The sequence below is a fragment of the Sorex fumeus genome, unplaced genomic scaffold, assembly GCF_029834395.1.
Source record: "Sorex fumeus unplaced genomic scaffold, SorFum_2.1 ptg000079l, whole genome shotgun sequence".
Classification (NCBI taxonomy): domain Eukaryota; kingdom Metazoa; phylum Chordata; class Mammalia; order Eulipotyphla; family Soricidae; genus Sorex; species Sorex fumeus.
In genome coordinates this window covers 6,235,570-6,250,454 of record NW_026606136.1, presented here as the reverse complement: position 1 = coordinate 6,250,454, position 14,885 = coordinate 6,235,570, and the positions used below count along the sequence as shown (strand labels likewise).

The window sequence follows — 14,885 nt, the reverse complement described above, 5'->3', positions numbered from 1 at the left end:
TTTCGGGACGTGCCACGAGAACCCCCGCGCGAGGCGTGAGGCCCCCGCCCGGCCCGGCCCGCGCCCGCCGACGCTCCGGTCGCCGCTCCAGACCCGGGCGGTCTCCCCGCGCGGCTCCTCGGCCGGGACATCTGGCGGGGCGGGGCGGGGCGGGGCGGGGCGCGCCGGGCCGGGACCCCCGCCCCCACCCCCACCCGGGGCCGCTGACCCGCCGCTGACCGCCCGGCCCACGCGCCGCAGGTGCCGCCCCCGCGCCGGCCCCGTTAGCGGCTCCGCCCCCGAGCGGGCCGGGCGGGCCGGGGCGGGCCGGGGCGGGCCGGGGCGGGCCGGGGCGGGGCGCGGCCCTATAAGGCGGGGCGGGCCGGCCAGTGTCCGGCCGCCCGCGCGGCGTGCGGGCCGGGGTGGCGATGCGGCGCCGGCGGGCGGCCGCGGCGGGCGTGCTGGCCGCCTTCCTGCTGGGCTCCGTGCTGGCCGCGCTGCTGGCCCCCGGCTCCGAGCCGGGCCCGGGCCCCGCCGAGCTGGCGCGCCGCATCCGCGCGCGCTACGACGAGGTGCAGCGCTTCGCGCGCGGCCGGCCCGAGCGGCGCCGCCTCATGGACCTGGCGCTGGCCCCGGCCGGACACGCGGGCCCCGGGCCGCGCCTGGGCTGCGCCGCGCTGCGCAACGTGTCGGGCGCGCAGTACGTGGGCTCGGGCTACACCAAGGCCGTGTACCGCGCGCGCCTGCCCGGCGGCGCCGCCGTGGCGCTCAAGGCGGTGGACTTCGGCGGCCACGACCTGGGCAGCTGCGTGCGCGAGTTCGGGGCCCGGCGGGGCTGCTACCGGCTCGCGGCCCACAAGCTGCTCAAGGAGATGGTGCTGCTGCAGCGGCTGCGCCACCCCAACGTGCTGCAGGTAGGGGGGCGCGGGGCGCGGGGTGGGGGGAGCCAGGGCCCGCCCGGAGGTCCCGGAGTCGGGGCCGGCCCGAGGGACCCCGCGTCGGGGGCCGCCCGGATGGCCCCAGAGTCGGAGCCCGCCCGGGGGACCCCAGCGCCAGGGCCGGCCCGAGGGACCCCAGCGCCAGGGCCCACCCGAAGGTCCGTCCCTGAGTCAGGCCCAGCCCAGGTGACCTCAGAGTCGGGGCCGGCTGAAGGTCCCTGAGTCAGGGCCGGCCCGAGGGACCCAGCGTCAACGCTCGGCTCGAGGGACCCCAGAGGGACCCCAGCGTCAGGGCCAACCCCAAGGTCCCTGAGTCAGGGCCCGCCTGGATGGCCCCACAGTCGGGGCCAGCCCCAAGGTCCCTGAGTCAGGGCCGGCCGGAGGGACCCAGCGTTAATGCTCGGCCCGAGGGACCCCAGGCTCGGGGCCCGCCCGGGTGACCCCAGGCTCAGTACCGGCCCGAGGGTCCCTAGAGTAGGGCCGGCCCGAGGGACCCAGGCTCGTGGCACGCCTGGGTGACCCTGGACTCGGGGCCCACCCGAGGGACCCCAGAGTCAGGGCCGGTGACCGCTTCCACTGTGGGCAAAGGCTTTGCACAGCCGGCTAGGGACCCCAGGCATGACAGGCGGACCCCCTGTGCTGCTGGACTGGGGTGCCCACACCCCTTTCCCCTGGACAGCATCGTGCCAGGCTTGGCACTCACGTGGTCAGACAGGCTTTTCCCGGCCACACCCGCCTTATTCTGGAGCGCTGGGACCAGGGCAGGCAGGGAGGAGGCCAGCCTGGGCCAACTGACCTCTGGGCCCTCCGCTGGCCCTCCGCTCCGGGGGCCTCAGTGTCCATCACTGTCCCCATCGCCTCAAAGGTGGCCAAGAGGCTGGCGGAGGTGCAGCCAGCCCCAGGGGGCCCGGCAGAGGGCCGCGGGCTCTGGCACTACCTGGCCCACCCTCTCCCCCCTAGGCGCCCCCGGAGGCCAGCACCCTGCTCCCAGCACAGACTTAAGGGGGCTCAGAGGGACCCTCTGAGACGGCCAGGGTCAGAGCGCACGGCTCCCCTCCCGCCAGACTCCCGCTCGGGCCCTGGAACGTGGGGTGTCCACGCTGCGCCCCCCAGCTCGTACACACCACAGAAAGGGCCCGGAACTCAGACTTGGGCGGGCCGTGAGCACGGGCCACGGGCCAGGGAGCTATTTATATGCCGTGGCCACTGGGGCAGCGGCCCTGGTAGGCCCTGGACACGGGATCTTGCAGGCCAGGCCATGGGACGCAGCGGGGCTGAGGACGCACTAATTCGTCAGCTGGTTGCGTTGCGTGGCCGGGTTGGTTACGTGGCCTTCTCACTCGGCGGAGTGTCTTGTGCCTTTTCCTTCCCAGCGCTCTCGGAACTTTCTGGAAGTGCTGGCGTGTCGGCTGTGTTTCAGGCGGGTGGAGAAGGGCGTGAGCGGAGCGGGACCCGGCCTGCCCCAGGCCCACTGACCGCGTAGTGCGCGGCCTCCCTTTGGGCCAGCCCTGCCCAAGGCGAAAGGGAGCAGGAAAACCAGCCAACGGGGGTCTTAGCACCAGGCCCCTCCCCAGCCCAGGGGGGGGTTTCTGTGGGCGTCCGCCAGGACACGCGCCACACGCGGCCTCCCACTTCCCCTGACCTCCAGCCAGGGTCCCCCCACCCTGCCGCCAAGGACGCTGCGACAGGAAGTGATGTTGGCTCTGCAGGAGCGTTTGCTTCCTGGAGGGGGAGGCGAGGGGGGAGGGGCCTGCCCCACTCCCCCCCCACTCCAGGCAGACCTAGCTGTGAGCCCCTACGCCCCGCAGGCACCCCGGGGGCCGAGGTCAGAGGGCACGGCTCCCCTCCCGCAGGACTCTCTGCCCCTCCCTCCCCCCTCCCTCCCCCTGGCTCGGGTCAGGGGTCTCTCTCTCCCCCAGGCGTGTTGATTAATACCTCGTTAACAGGGCGGTTAACGACCTCCGGCTGTGTAATGACTCCGGCAGGGACCACAAACCTGGGCTGACCCTCGCTGGCCCTGCTCGGAGGGTGCCTGCAGGCTGCCCGGTGATGGCCACTGCTGGCCCAGGCCCGGCAGGCCGAGTCCTCGCTCACCCTGCGCCCCGGGGAGACGCAGCCTCAGCCCGCCCCAGATCTGCCTTGGGACCCCCGCAGGCCACCCGCGGCCAGTTCCCGGTCATGTGTGGGCAGCAGCTGGGCCCCTCCAGGCCCTGCACACGGGAGAGGTCGTCCCGGTGCCTCGCTGGCCGCTGAGCCCCTGACTCGGGTCTGCGGCCACACAGCCCCTCCTCCCTCACGCCCCCAGCTCTACGGCTACTGCTACCAGGACAGCGACGACATCCCCAACACCCTGACCACCATCACGGAGCTGGGCGCCCCCGTGGAGATGCTGCAGCTGCTGCAGGCCGCCTGGGAGGACCGGTTCCGGGTGAGGCGAGGCGGCCGGGCCGCCCGGGGCCCCCGCGGGGGGCGCTGGGCCCTGCTGGGGGGCCCCCACGGGGGGAGGGGCGCTGAGATCCTGCGTCCCCAGATCTGCCTGAGCCTGGGCCGCCTGCTCTACCACCTGGCCCACTCGCCGCTGGGCTCCGTCACGCTGCTGGACTTCCGGCCGCGGCAGTTCGTGCTGGTGGACGGGGAGCTCAAGGTCACGGACCTGGACGACGCGCGCGTGGACGAGACGCCGTGCGCCAGCAGCGCCGACTGCACGCTCGAGTTCCCCGCCAGGAACTTCAGCCTGGCCTGCTCGGCCCAGGGCCGCTGCCAGGGCATGAACGAGAAGCGGAACCTCTACAACGCCTACAGGTGGGCCGGCCCGAGGAGGGCAGGAGGGCGAGGAGGGCGCAGGGCCCGGCTGGAAATAGCCCGGGGAGGGGGAGGGGCGGGAGGCAGGGGAGTCTTAAAATAGCCTCTGCTCAGCCAGCACCCAGCCCTGCCCTCCCAGCCTCTGCCCTGCCCTCCTAGCCCCGCCCCTCCCAACCCTGGCCCTCCCAGCCCCTACCCTGCCCTCCCGCCCCTCCAAGCCCTGCCCCCCAAGCCCTGCCCCTACCCTCCCTGCCCCACCCCTGCCCTCCCAGCCCTGCCCCTACCTTCCCTGCCCCTGCCCTCCCAGCCCCTACCCTGCCCTCGGGCCCCTGCCCTCCCACCCCCACCCTGACTCTCCCAGCCCCGCCCCTACCTTCCCTGCCCCTACCCTCCCTGCCCCACCCCCACCCTCCCAGCCCTGCCCCTACCTTCCCTGCCCCTGCCCTCCCAGCCCCTACCCTGCCCTCGGGCCCCTGCCCTCCCAACCCCACCCTGACTCTCCCAGCCCTGCCCCTACCCTCCCTGCCCTACCCCTGCCCTCCCAGCCCTGCCCCTACCTTCCCTGCCCCTGCCCTCCCAGCCCCTACCCTGTCCTCGAGCCCCTGCCCTCCCAACCCCACCCCGGCTCTCCCAGCCCTGCCCCTACCTTCCCTGCCCCTGCCCTCCCACCCTGCCCTCCCAGCCCTGCCCTACCCTCCTAGCCCTGCCCTTCCCTACCCTGCCCTCCCAGCCCCACCCTAGCCCTCCCAGCCCTGCCCTCCCAGCCCTGCCCCTACCTTCCCTGCCTCTGCCCTCCCAGCCCCACCCCTGCCCTCCCAGCCCTGCCCCTACCCTCCCTGCCCTTGCCCTGCCCTCCTAGCCCTGCCCTTCCCAAACCCCGGCCCTCACAGCCCCTACCCTGCCCTCCCAGCCCACCCTGGCCCTCCCAGCCCTGCCCTCCCAGCCCTGCCCCTACCTTCCCTGCCCCTGCCCTCCCAGCCCCACCCCTGCCCTCTGCCGGCGGCTGTCCGGGACCCAGCTCTGGGCCGCAGGGGCCCAGTCGGCAGGGGCGGGGATGAGAAGCGCTGGGGTGGGCCGACATCTGGCCGCTATAAGTGTCTGGGGGGCTGCGGGAGGGTCCGTCTGAGCCCAGGCCGGTCCGTGTGGCAGGTTCTTCTTCACGTACCTCCTGCCGCACAGCGCCCCCCCCTCGCTGCGGCCCCTGCTGGACAGGATCGTGAACGCCACAGGTGAGCTCCTGCCCCCCGCCCCGCCTCCCCGGGGGTCCCGGTGGGTCGCGCGCGTCGGGCCTGGCATGCGGCCTCCCGTCCGCAGGAGAGCTGGCCTGGGGAGCGGCCGAGACGCTGGCACAGCTGGAGACGGTGTTGCACCTCTACCGCAGCGGCCAGTACCTGCAGGACAGCGCCCAGCCCCGGGCCAGCGGTGAGCGCGGGACCCGCCCGCCCCGGGAGAGCCACTCACGCCCCGAGCCTCAGTTTCCCCGGCTCCTTCGCCCCGGGGGGCGCCAGGACCAGCAGTTTCCCTCCTGCCCCTCGGGAGGCTCTGGGGGGATTCCAGCGGGGGCAGGGGCCGTGCAGGCCGGGCTGGGGGGCTCGTTAGGTGGGAATAAAGTTTAACGAGGTGAACAATGGCCGGCTGTCCCGAGGGCCAGTTTCCGGGCAGTAAATCACGCTGGACTTTGGTCTCCCCTGGAGAAGGGCGGGCGCGGCGGGGCGGGCTCTGCTCGGTGCTGGGCTCCCTGCTGGCCCCTGCAGAGCCCGCCCGGGTCACAGCGCACACCAGGCTTGGGGTGGCGAAGGGGCCCAGGGGCACCGGGGCCCAGGCCACCAAGTCCCCAACATGCACACACATACACGCACACGCACACGTGTGTACGCCTGCAAACAGCATGCATGCAGTCACGTGTACATACGGACATGTGTGCATCCCTGCACACCCTGCATGTCCCATGCGCACGTGAATATGTGTGTGCGGCTGTAGTCGTGCACAGGAAGACATACGTGCCTGCACAGTTACACATAGAGACATGCACGTGTGCTCACATGCACATCTAGGCGTGTGGTCGTGCACACTGCCGCACCCATGCCTACAAGCATCATCGTGTACACACACATGTCCACCCATATGATCCTGTTGCACATGCATGTCCGTACATGTAGTCACACACAGTGATCCCACGGTCCCCTGCTGCCACATGCACGTAACCATCCTCGTGAAAATGCATACATGTGCACACACGTGTAGGCACATGTATGTCTGTAGAAGAAGCTCTACGGATGCAAAGTGCCCCCAGCCCCCACCCGCCTGGGCAGCTCCGGGATTGGCGGGGGGCTGGCCCAGGGGCGGACGCTCAGCCCTGTGCACCCGCAGAGTACCGGCGCCTGGACAGCAGGGCGGTGCCCGACGAGGACTATCGCTGCTGGCCCTCCTACCGCCACGACGGCTGCCTCCTGTCCGTGTTCGACGTGGCCGAGGCTGCCCGCGTCTGTGACGGCCACGCCCAGTGCCGGGCCTTCGTGCTCACCAACCAGACGACCTGGACAGGTGGGCCCGGGGGGTCCCGCGGGGGGCGGGTCTGCCTGGGCGCCGCTCACCGGCCCTCTCGCCCACGCCAGGCCGGCAGCTGGTGTTCTTCAAGACGGGATGGAATCACGTGGTGCCCGATGCCAACAAGACCACGTACGTGCGGGCCTCTGGCTGACCCAGGCTCCCGGGGCAGGCGGGCTGGCAGCCTGCGTGCGACACCCTGGGCGCTGGAGGTGCCCCGACAAGGTGCAATAAGCCGATGTGAAATGTGAGTCGCTCCGGGCGGGCAACGCGGAGGCCGCCCCGTGGGCATCGGGCAGCCCAGGGCTGTCCGCCACAGGCCCCGCCCGCTCGGCAGAGCTGCTCCCGCTCGCGGGGCCCGCTGGCCAGCACATGGACGGGGCCTGGGCCAGCGGTAGGCGAGACTGAGCCGAGGGCCGGCGGCCGCTGGCCTGTTTGCTTTCAGTGAAAGCCCCGCGGCCGGGCCCCAGGTTGTACCCAGAGCTTTTGTACTTCCTGTTCGTCAAATGTTTATTTTTGTAAAAAAAGAAAACATCCGTGAATAAAGACGTTTCATGCAGGATTCTTGTGGGGACGGGGAGGGGCTCGGCCACGGGTGTCCACGCAGAGAGCACGGCCGTGCCCAGTGGAGCCACGGCCCACAGACCCAGGGCCCACCTCGGATTCCACAGGCCCTGGAGGCCCCCAAAATGTTCCTTAACCCCTCGGGCTGGTCCCCCGCTTGCTGGAACGTCTGGGCTGCACCCAGGGGGAGGCCTTGTACCGCTGCCCGTCCAGTCACACGCTGCTCACTGGACACTCCCCTCTCCCACTGCGGCTGACCATCGCACACTCACGGATCACATGGTCTGGGACCTACGCAGCGGGACCTGGTCAGACGGGCTGGCCTTATTCTACTGGCCACCCGACCTGGACAGGGCTCCAGGGAGCTGGTGAGGACCCACCCGGCGCGGCCCACACGCAGCCTGTGCCATGGGGAAGGCGGAGAACAGGACTGGGGGTCGGGAGGCCCACGCGCCTCGCAGGTCGTCAACCACATTCCCGACCCTGCACCTGACACGAGCCCCAGACCCCAACTGTCTGCCAGGAGAGGCCCCAGCCCCCCCCCCAAGCCTGCCGTGTCCCTTCTGACCCCCTCACTCTCCCATGTCCCCTCACTGTCCCCAGTGGCCCCTCACTGTCCCGTGGCCACTTGCTGCCCCCTGTAGCCCTTCAGTGCCCTGTGGACATACCTTCCACCATCCCCCCTGCCCATGTGTTCTCTGGCTATGCCCACTCAGGGTCTTCTGACCATGTTTGTAGGACACACACCTGCTGCTGAGGACTTGAAGAGCCTTTGCTGGTCCTCCCAGTCCCAGTGAGTGACACCTGGCAGGTCAGCGTAGACACACACCGAGTACGTAAGTGAAGGTACACGTGTACTAGAACTCGGTACAATGGCTAGACACCTGCTCACCCGACCATCTCTCACAGACACACTTGCTCTCCCCAACATCTCTCACACCACAGACACCTGCTCACACCTTTGTCTCTCACACAGAGAAACCTGCTCATCCCGATCATCGTTCGTACCACAGAACCTGCTCACCCTGACCGTCTCTCACATCACAAAACCTGCTCACCCCGATGTCTCTCACACAGAGACACCTGCTCACCCCAACCATCGTTCACACAACAGACACCTGCTCACCCCAGTGTCTCTCACACCACAGACAGCTGCTCACCCTGACCATCTCTCACACCACAGAACCTCCTCACCCTGATGTGTCTCACACCACAGACACCTGTTCACCCGACATCTCTCACACCACAGACACCTGTTCACCCGACATCTCTCACACCACAGACATCTGCTCACCCCAATGTCTCTCATACCACAGAACCTGCTCACCTGACGTCTCTCACACAGAGACACTTGCTCACCCCGACCATCGTTCACACCACAGACACCTGCTCACCCCAGTGTCTCTCACACCACAGACACCTGCTCACCCCGACGTCTCTCACACCACAGACAGCTGCTCACCCTGACCATCTCTCACACCACAGAACCTGCTCACCCTGATGTCTCTCACACCACAGACACCTGCTCACCCCAGTGTCTCTCACACCACAGACACCTGCTCATCCCGACATCTCTCACACCACAGAACCTGCTCACCTGACGTCTCTCACACAGAGACATCTGCTCACCCCAACCATCATTCACACCACAGACACCTGCTCACCCGACATCTCTCACACCACAGACACCTGCTCACCCCGGTGTCTCTCATACCACAGAACCTGCTCACCTGATGTCTCTCACACAGAGACACTTGCTCACCCTGACCATCGTTCACACCACAGACACCTGCTCACCCCAACGTCTCTCACACCACAAACACCTATTCACCCCGACGTCTCACACCACAGACACCTGCTCACCCGACGTCTCTCACACAGAGACACCTGCTCACCCTGACCATCTCTCACACCACAGACACCTGCTCACCCCGACATCTCTCATACCACAGACACCTGTTCACCCGACGTCTCTCACACCACAGAACCTGCTCACCCCAGTGTCTCTCACATCACAGACACCTGCTCACCCCAACCATCATTCATACCACAGATACCTGCTCACCCCAACGTCTCTCACACCACAGACACCGGCTTACCTGACCGTCTCTCACACCACAAACACCTGCTCACCCGACGTCTCTCACACCACAGAACCTGCTCACCTGACGTCTCACAGAGACACTTGCTCACCCCAACCATCGTTCATACCACAGACACTTGCTCACCCCGACCATCATTCACACCACAGACACCTGCTCACCCTGACCATCTCTCACACCACAGATACTGCTCACCCAACGTCTCTCACGCCATAGACACCTGCTCGCCCCAACCGTCTCTCACACCACAGACACCTGCTCACCCCGACATCTCTCATACCACGGATACCCGCTCACCCAATGTCTCTCACCCCACAGACAGACACCTGCTCACCCAGCCATCTCTCACGGCCTCCTCATTATGTGTCTTCTCTCTCCAAACATTGAGGAAAGGATGTGCATTGAGGCCCCCTGTGGACGCTGCCCCCTTCCCAGCCTGGCACCCCGTGGCTTCCCCCATATTTTCTGACTTGCTGAGGAAGAATCTAAGCCTCAGGTTCTGCCTGTCCACTCCATGCCAGGGCCGAGAGCACTGCGCTGGCCACTGTGGAAACCTGGCGCCCTGGGTCCCCGTTCAGTGGTTCGGGACCACAGTCCCACTGATGCGAGGTCAGCACCTCCCAGCTATCCTAAAAGCCTTGGGGTCTGGGGGGCTCTGGGGAAAGCGCCCCAGAGCAGCCTCAGGAGGGCACTGTGAGCCCAGCGCCAGCTTCCCTGCCGGAGCACTGTGTGGGGAGGCCTCAGGCACGCTGCTGGGTCTGTGCCCAGCAGTGCCAGGGAACCCAGGGCCCCATCTGGGCATGTCTGCAGCCCACTCCTCTGCCCAGCAGCGCCAGAAGAGAAGGACACTCACCAACAAGGGGTGGCAGAAGAACAGCAAGGAAGGCACTTGACCAACCTGGGTTCGATCTCCAGCACAGCGTCAGCCCTGAGCACAGAGCCAGGAGTCGGCCTTGAGCACTGCTGGGAGTCGGCCCTGAGCACAGAGCCAGGAGTCGGCCTTGAGCACTGCTGGGAGTCGGCCCTGAGCACAGAGCCAGGAGTCGGCCTTGAGCACTGCTGGGAGTCGGCCCTGAGCACAGAGCCAGGAGTCGGCCTTGAGCACTGCTGGGAGTCGGCCCTGAGCACAGAGCCAGGAGTAATCAGAGCTGGGAGTGAGCACCACCAGCAGCTCCAAAAATGAGTGAGTGGATGAAGGCAAAAAAGTCATAAGTGAAAGGAAACGAATGAGAGACGGTGGATTTGGAGCGCCGCGCCTGGCCGTGGGGGGGACGGGTCCTCCCGGTCCCTGGCCGGGTCCTGGCATCTGAGCCTCGTGCCCGTGAGCTGCATCTGCTCTGTGGGCTTCGTTCCGACCTGGAAACAGGCTCCCGACCCACAGAGGCCGGGTGGAATCGGGCCGTTGAGCCCAGCCCTGGGCGGCTCCCACGCCCTCGCCCTGCCCCTCCCAGCTGTCACCAAGTGTCACCGAGTCACCCGCTGCCGGCAGCCTGAGGCCGAGACAGTCGCCCCCGAGCTGACCCCGCCAGCCCAGCCGGCCTGCACCTCCCTCCCTGCCCTGCAGGCCCCCGCGGCGGCCTGTCCCCGGCCGGTGGCTGCCCGCGGCGAGTGTGGTCACAGACGCCTCCCGTTAGCTCTTGGTTTATTCTGGGCCTGCAGATGCGGCCAGATGTTTACTTTCAACGTGCAGAGAGACGCCGTGCTGGTGGCTGGGGGGCCCTGCCCGCCCCGCCACATGTGGCCCAGGCCGCGCTCCTGCCAAGTCAGCACATCCCACGGAACAGGCGCATGTGGGAGGCACGTGTGCTCTGAGGTCACCCCAGCCCCCCGGGGTCCCTCGCCCGGCACCGCCCCTCCCGCCCCTCCCGCAGCCCCCGAGCGGGGCCCTTTGGGGGATTTGGACAACCTGAGAGGACCCTTGGGGTCCGCCGCCAGGTTGGGACCCCACGGCGCCGCCCCCCTCTGCGAGCTGCGGGGGTGGGGTGGGGATGCCTCCATTCTGAAGGGCTGGCCAGGAGGGCAGGGCACGGCCACTCTGCAGCCCCTCTGGGGTCCCGGGTCCACCGCAAGGCCGGAAGGAGAAGCTCAAGAGGGACGGCCGGGGGGAAACGCCCCCACCGCTCGGCAGGAGGGCTCGGCCTTCAGTGCTCCCCACGGGCTGAGAGGGTGCTCCTGCCCCGCCATAGCCTCCACCCTGTTTGAGCACAGAGAGCGGGAGGGAGAGGCCAGGCAGGACCCGGGGACTGCAGGAGGTCATGGGGGCTCTCACGGGCACTCACGGCTTCTCAGAAAGGACGTCCGGGACGGAAACCAGGACACACACCCAGGACACGGGCCCGGGCACATGGCAGAGGATGCAGGAGAGGCGCCCAGGTCAGCCCTATTCTCAGCTACTGGCCCCAAACCCGGGGTCAGGGACAAGCAAAGGTCTGAGGGTAGGAGGCACCCTCTCCCCTCATTCTCTCACACACACACACACACACACACACACATACACACACTCATGCACACAATTTCACTCGCTTACTCTGTCACTCACACACACACACACTCATACACAAAACCACACTCTCATACTCCGTCACTCACACACACACACACACACACTCATGCACACAACCTCACTCACATACACACATTCATTCACACAACCATACTCGCATACTCTGTCGCACTCACACTCACACCCTCACACGCACGCACACACTTACCTTCATTCTCACACAATCACTCACACTTGCTCTCACTCACACTCACACGTATTCACAGTCGTAACAGTGAGTCCAACACAGTGTCCCCTCTTGCCACCCCTATCCTGTCTCCCTGTCCAGGCGCTCCGTGCAGATGAAGACCACCAGAGTCTGACTGTCTCCCAGCCTGGGGCTGCAGTCGGGCTGCGGGGCGGCTGCGCGCTCTGGTGCCGGTGAACCGTGAGGAGCAGGTCTCAAGCGCAGAGGCGGCGGCAGGAGGCAGGGACCCCTGAGCCTGGGTCCCGAGGGGCCGGTGTCCTTGCTGCCTGCGCCAGCCCTGGTGTCGTCCCGAGTCAGCAGAAGGAGCTCCGTACCCGCCAACCCCGCCCGGCCTGTCCTTACTCTGTTTTGGGGCCCCCAGGGGCCACCTCGGTGTAGTCGTGGCCTCAGCAGGGGCCCGGGGTGGCTGCCGCTGACAAGAGCCCCAGCAGCTGGGAATGCAGCACCCTCCTGGGGGCTCCGGCCCTCCCCACAGCACCAGCTCACTCCTGGGAGCACCCACCTCCCCCCTGGGAGCATCCACTTTCTCCAGATCACCCACCTCCCACTGGGAACACCCCCATTTCCCGGGGGAGCACCTACCTCCCCCAAATCACCCACCTCCCGCTGGGAGCACTCCCCTTTCTTGGGGGAGCATCTACCTCCCCCGGATCACCCACCACCCGCTGGGAGCACTCCCCTTTCCCAAGGGAGCACCTAACTCCCCCAGATCACCCACCTCCTGTTGGGAGCACCCCCCTTTCCCGGGGAAGCACCTACCTCCCCCGGATCACCCACCTCCCTCTGGGAGCACTCCCTTTCCCAGAGGAGCACCCACCTCCCCCTGGAGCACCCTTTTCCTTACCAGCCCAGCTCTGACCTGTCCTGTCTGGTCCTGAGGTTCCTGGGAGTCAGGCTGGCACTAGGGCCACCAGCTTGATGCCTGGGCAAGGCCAGATGGAAATACTTGAGGGGACACCCATGTGACCCCCAAATCAACAGGAAGGTCCCCCTGAAGTGAGAAGGGGGTTGCAGGGACCCCCAGCTCCAGGAACCCAGGCCAGGGGTCACTGTCTCCCCATTGACCCCGGGACAGACCCAGTCCAGGTACACCAAGACCCCTGAAGGCCACGTGCAGCAGGTGCCAGGCTCTGTACAGGTGAGGGGACAGGTGAGGGGTCTGCGTGGTGCCCCCCCAGGCAGGTGCTCCCTCCTGCACCTGCTGATCCCCGCGGCCCGTCAGCTGGGAGGAAAGTCCTGGGAGCACTGGGGTCTACGGCTGAGACGGGCTCGCCTAACACTGAAGCGAGAGCAGAGTCCGCTCTCCGGGGGCCTGGCGGGGGCAGCCCGTGAGGGACAGTGCCGCCCTGCCCTGCTCTCTCCCTCCACGCCCGGGGTGCCCCCTGCGCCCCGTCCCAAGCCCCTCCGAGCTCCAGCCTCTGCACTTGCCAAATGAAAGCCGCAGGGGCAGACATCAGTGCCTCTGCGTGGGGGTCGGTGCCCCCGACCCCACCCTGCCCTGCCCGAGCAGTGGCCAGCATCCCTCTCTCAGAGGCTCCACGAACTCGCCCCAGGAACCAAAGCCCAAGTCGCGTGTCGTAAGAAGCATCACGCTTGTCCCGGGGCTCCGCCACGGACAGGACGGCCAGTCACCGCATCTGCCGGGGCTGTCGCCGGTGTCCATCTCTCCTCGGGGAACTCTGGGTCCCCAGTTCTTACTCTGCAGGGTGTGAGTCTCCGACTGCGGGGACCCCAGGGCGGGCGGGGGCTTCCGCGCCACCCCCAGTCTCCTGCCCCGGCTCCGCAGGAGAAATGCTTGTGGGCTGGGACCCCCACCTTTACCACGCAGACCCCCTCAGCTGTCCAGAACAGGGGCCAAGAGGGTGCTGGCACCTCACCCGCCCCTCCCCTCCCCTGCCCGTCACAGGACCCCTCCCCTGTTCCCCCCTCCAGCCTCCCTGCAGGCTCAGGGGCTGCCCGTGGTGGTGTCTCCCTCTCTGCCTGGGCCAGCTGGGCACCCCGTGTCCTCCTGCCCCTGCTGATGCCAGTGTGGCCACCTCTGCTCCTCCTGGTGCTCTGCCGCCGACCCCCGCATGAACCCTCGGACCCCGGGACATGAGCGGGGGAGGGGAGCCTCGCCCTCCTTGACCACCCATCAACCACACGCCCACGGCCACATCGGGCCACGCCTGGGGGAGCCCAACCGAGCCACGGCCGCCCTTCCCGTGAGGCGGAGTGAAGGGGCTGGGGGGCTGCGGGGTGCAGCGCCGTCACGGGGCCCCCAACCTCTCCCCGAACTCCGGTTGTACAGAGTCCCTGTGGGGGCCACAGCCTATGGTCAGCCCCGCGCCACAGACCGATGGACGGACAGAGAGCTCCACATCTGCCCCACCACATCCGCCCTCTGGCCTAGATGTCAGCTCCTCAGCAGGGCCAAGGGGCCTGGCTTGCAGGGTCCCCCCGAGGCCACCGCGGCTCCGCAGGGCGGCACCTGGGCAGAACTCAGGGCACAGGTGCCTCCGGGAGCCCCCACCCTGACACCCACCCCCCATCAGCCCCCTGGAACCTGCCCTGAGCTGCCACCGTGGGGCCCACCTGAGCCAGTGGCCCCGCACAGACCCTGGGGCTGACCGGGAGCCCAGGGGCCACTGTCCATGCCCCGGGGGAGGGAGGGGCAGCATCCCCGCCCCCTCAGTGCCAGGGAGTGTCAGGGCAGCAGATCAGGCGTCTGGGCCTGGGTGGGACATGGGACCCTCAGTCCCAGGGCAACTACTGAGCTCCTGCTCTCCTGGGCCGTGGCCACAAGCCGCTGCCCCTGCCTCAGTTTCCCCGTACCTGAGGGACAGCCCGAGACTCGTTCCCAGGGAGCTGGCTCCAGGCATGGGGGGACGGGGCGGGGACACACAGTGGCACGGGCCGGGTACTTCCAACATCTTAGGGCGAGGGGTCAGTGGCGATAGGGAGAGGGGTGGGGTGGCGTGAGCTCGGGGGTCCCTAATGGGCAGTGGTCAGCAGGGCTGGGGAGCTGCCCAGCCTGGAGCTAGGGGCTCGGGGCCCCCGGGGAGACGGTGCCCACGGCACAGCCTCGGCAGCACTGCTGCTTCAGGGACAGAGGGACAGAGGGCGACCCCGCACCCCTGCACCTGCTCCCCAAGACACAGGTCGTGGGCCTGGCCCCACTTGTTTGAGGTGGTGTCGCCACCTGGTGGTCGGGTGGAGCGAGT

The 14,885-nt window shown here is 67.9% G+C and overlaps 1 protein-coding gene across 1 annotated transcript; it reads left to right on the top strand.

Annotated features, from left to right (window-relative positions):
* The first annotated feature begins 368 nt into the window (after positions 1 to 368).
* PKDCC (protein kinase domain containing, cytoplasmic) lies at positions 369 to 6,825 on the top strand. Its single transcript, XM_056130575.1, has 7 exons — positions 369 to 893; positions 3,223 to 3,345; positions 3,448 to 3,719; positions 4,869 to 4,948; positions 5,034 to 5,141; positions 6,090 to 6,263; positions 6,335 to 6,825. The coding sequence occupies exons 1-7, from the start codon at positions 408 to 410 to the stop codon at positions 6,418 to 6,420; spliced, it is 1,329 nt and encodes a 442-aa protein (XP_055986550.1). The 5' UTR covers positions 369 to 407; the 3' UTR covers positions 6,421 to 6,825.
* Positions 6,826 to 14,885: the final 8,060 nt, after the last annotated feature.

Bases quoted from the DNA above. Each gene is read 5' to 3' on its own strand.
- PKDCC (XM_056130575.1), top strand. From the start codon at position 408: ATGCGGCGCCGGCGGGCGGCCGCGGCGGGCGTGCTGGCCGCCTTCCTG. The intron at 3,346-3,447 runs GTGAGGCGAGGC...CTGCGTCCCCAG, and splicing joins CCTGGGAGGACCGGTTCCGG to ATCTGCCTGAGCCTGGGCCG. The intron at 3,720-4,868 runs GTGGGCCGGCCC...TCCGTGTGGCAG, and splicing joins AACCTCTACAACGCCTACAG to GTTCTTCTTCACGTACCTCC.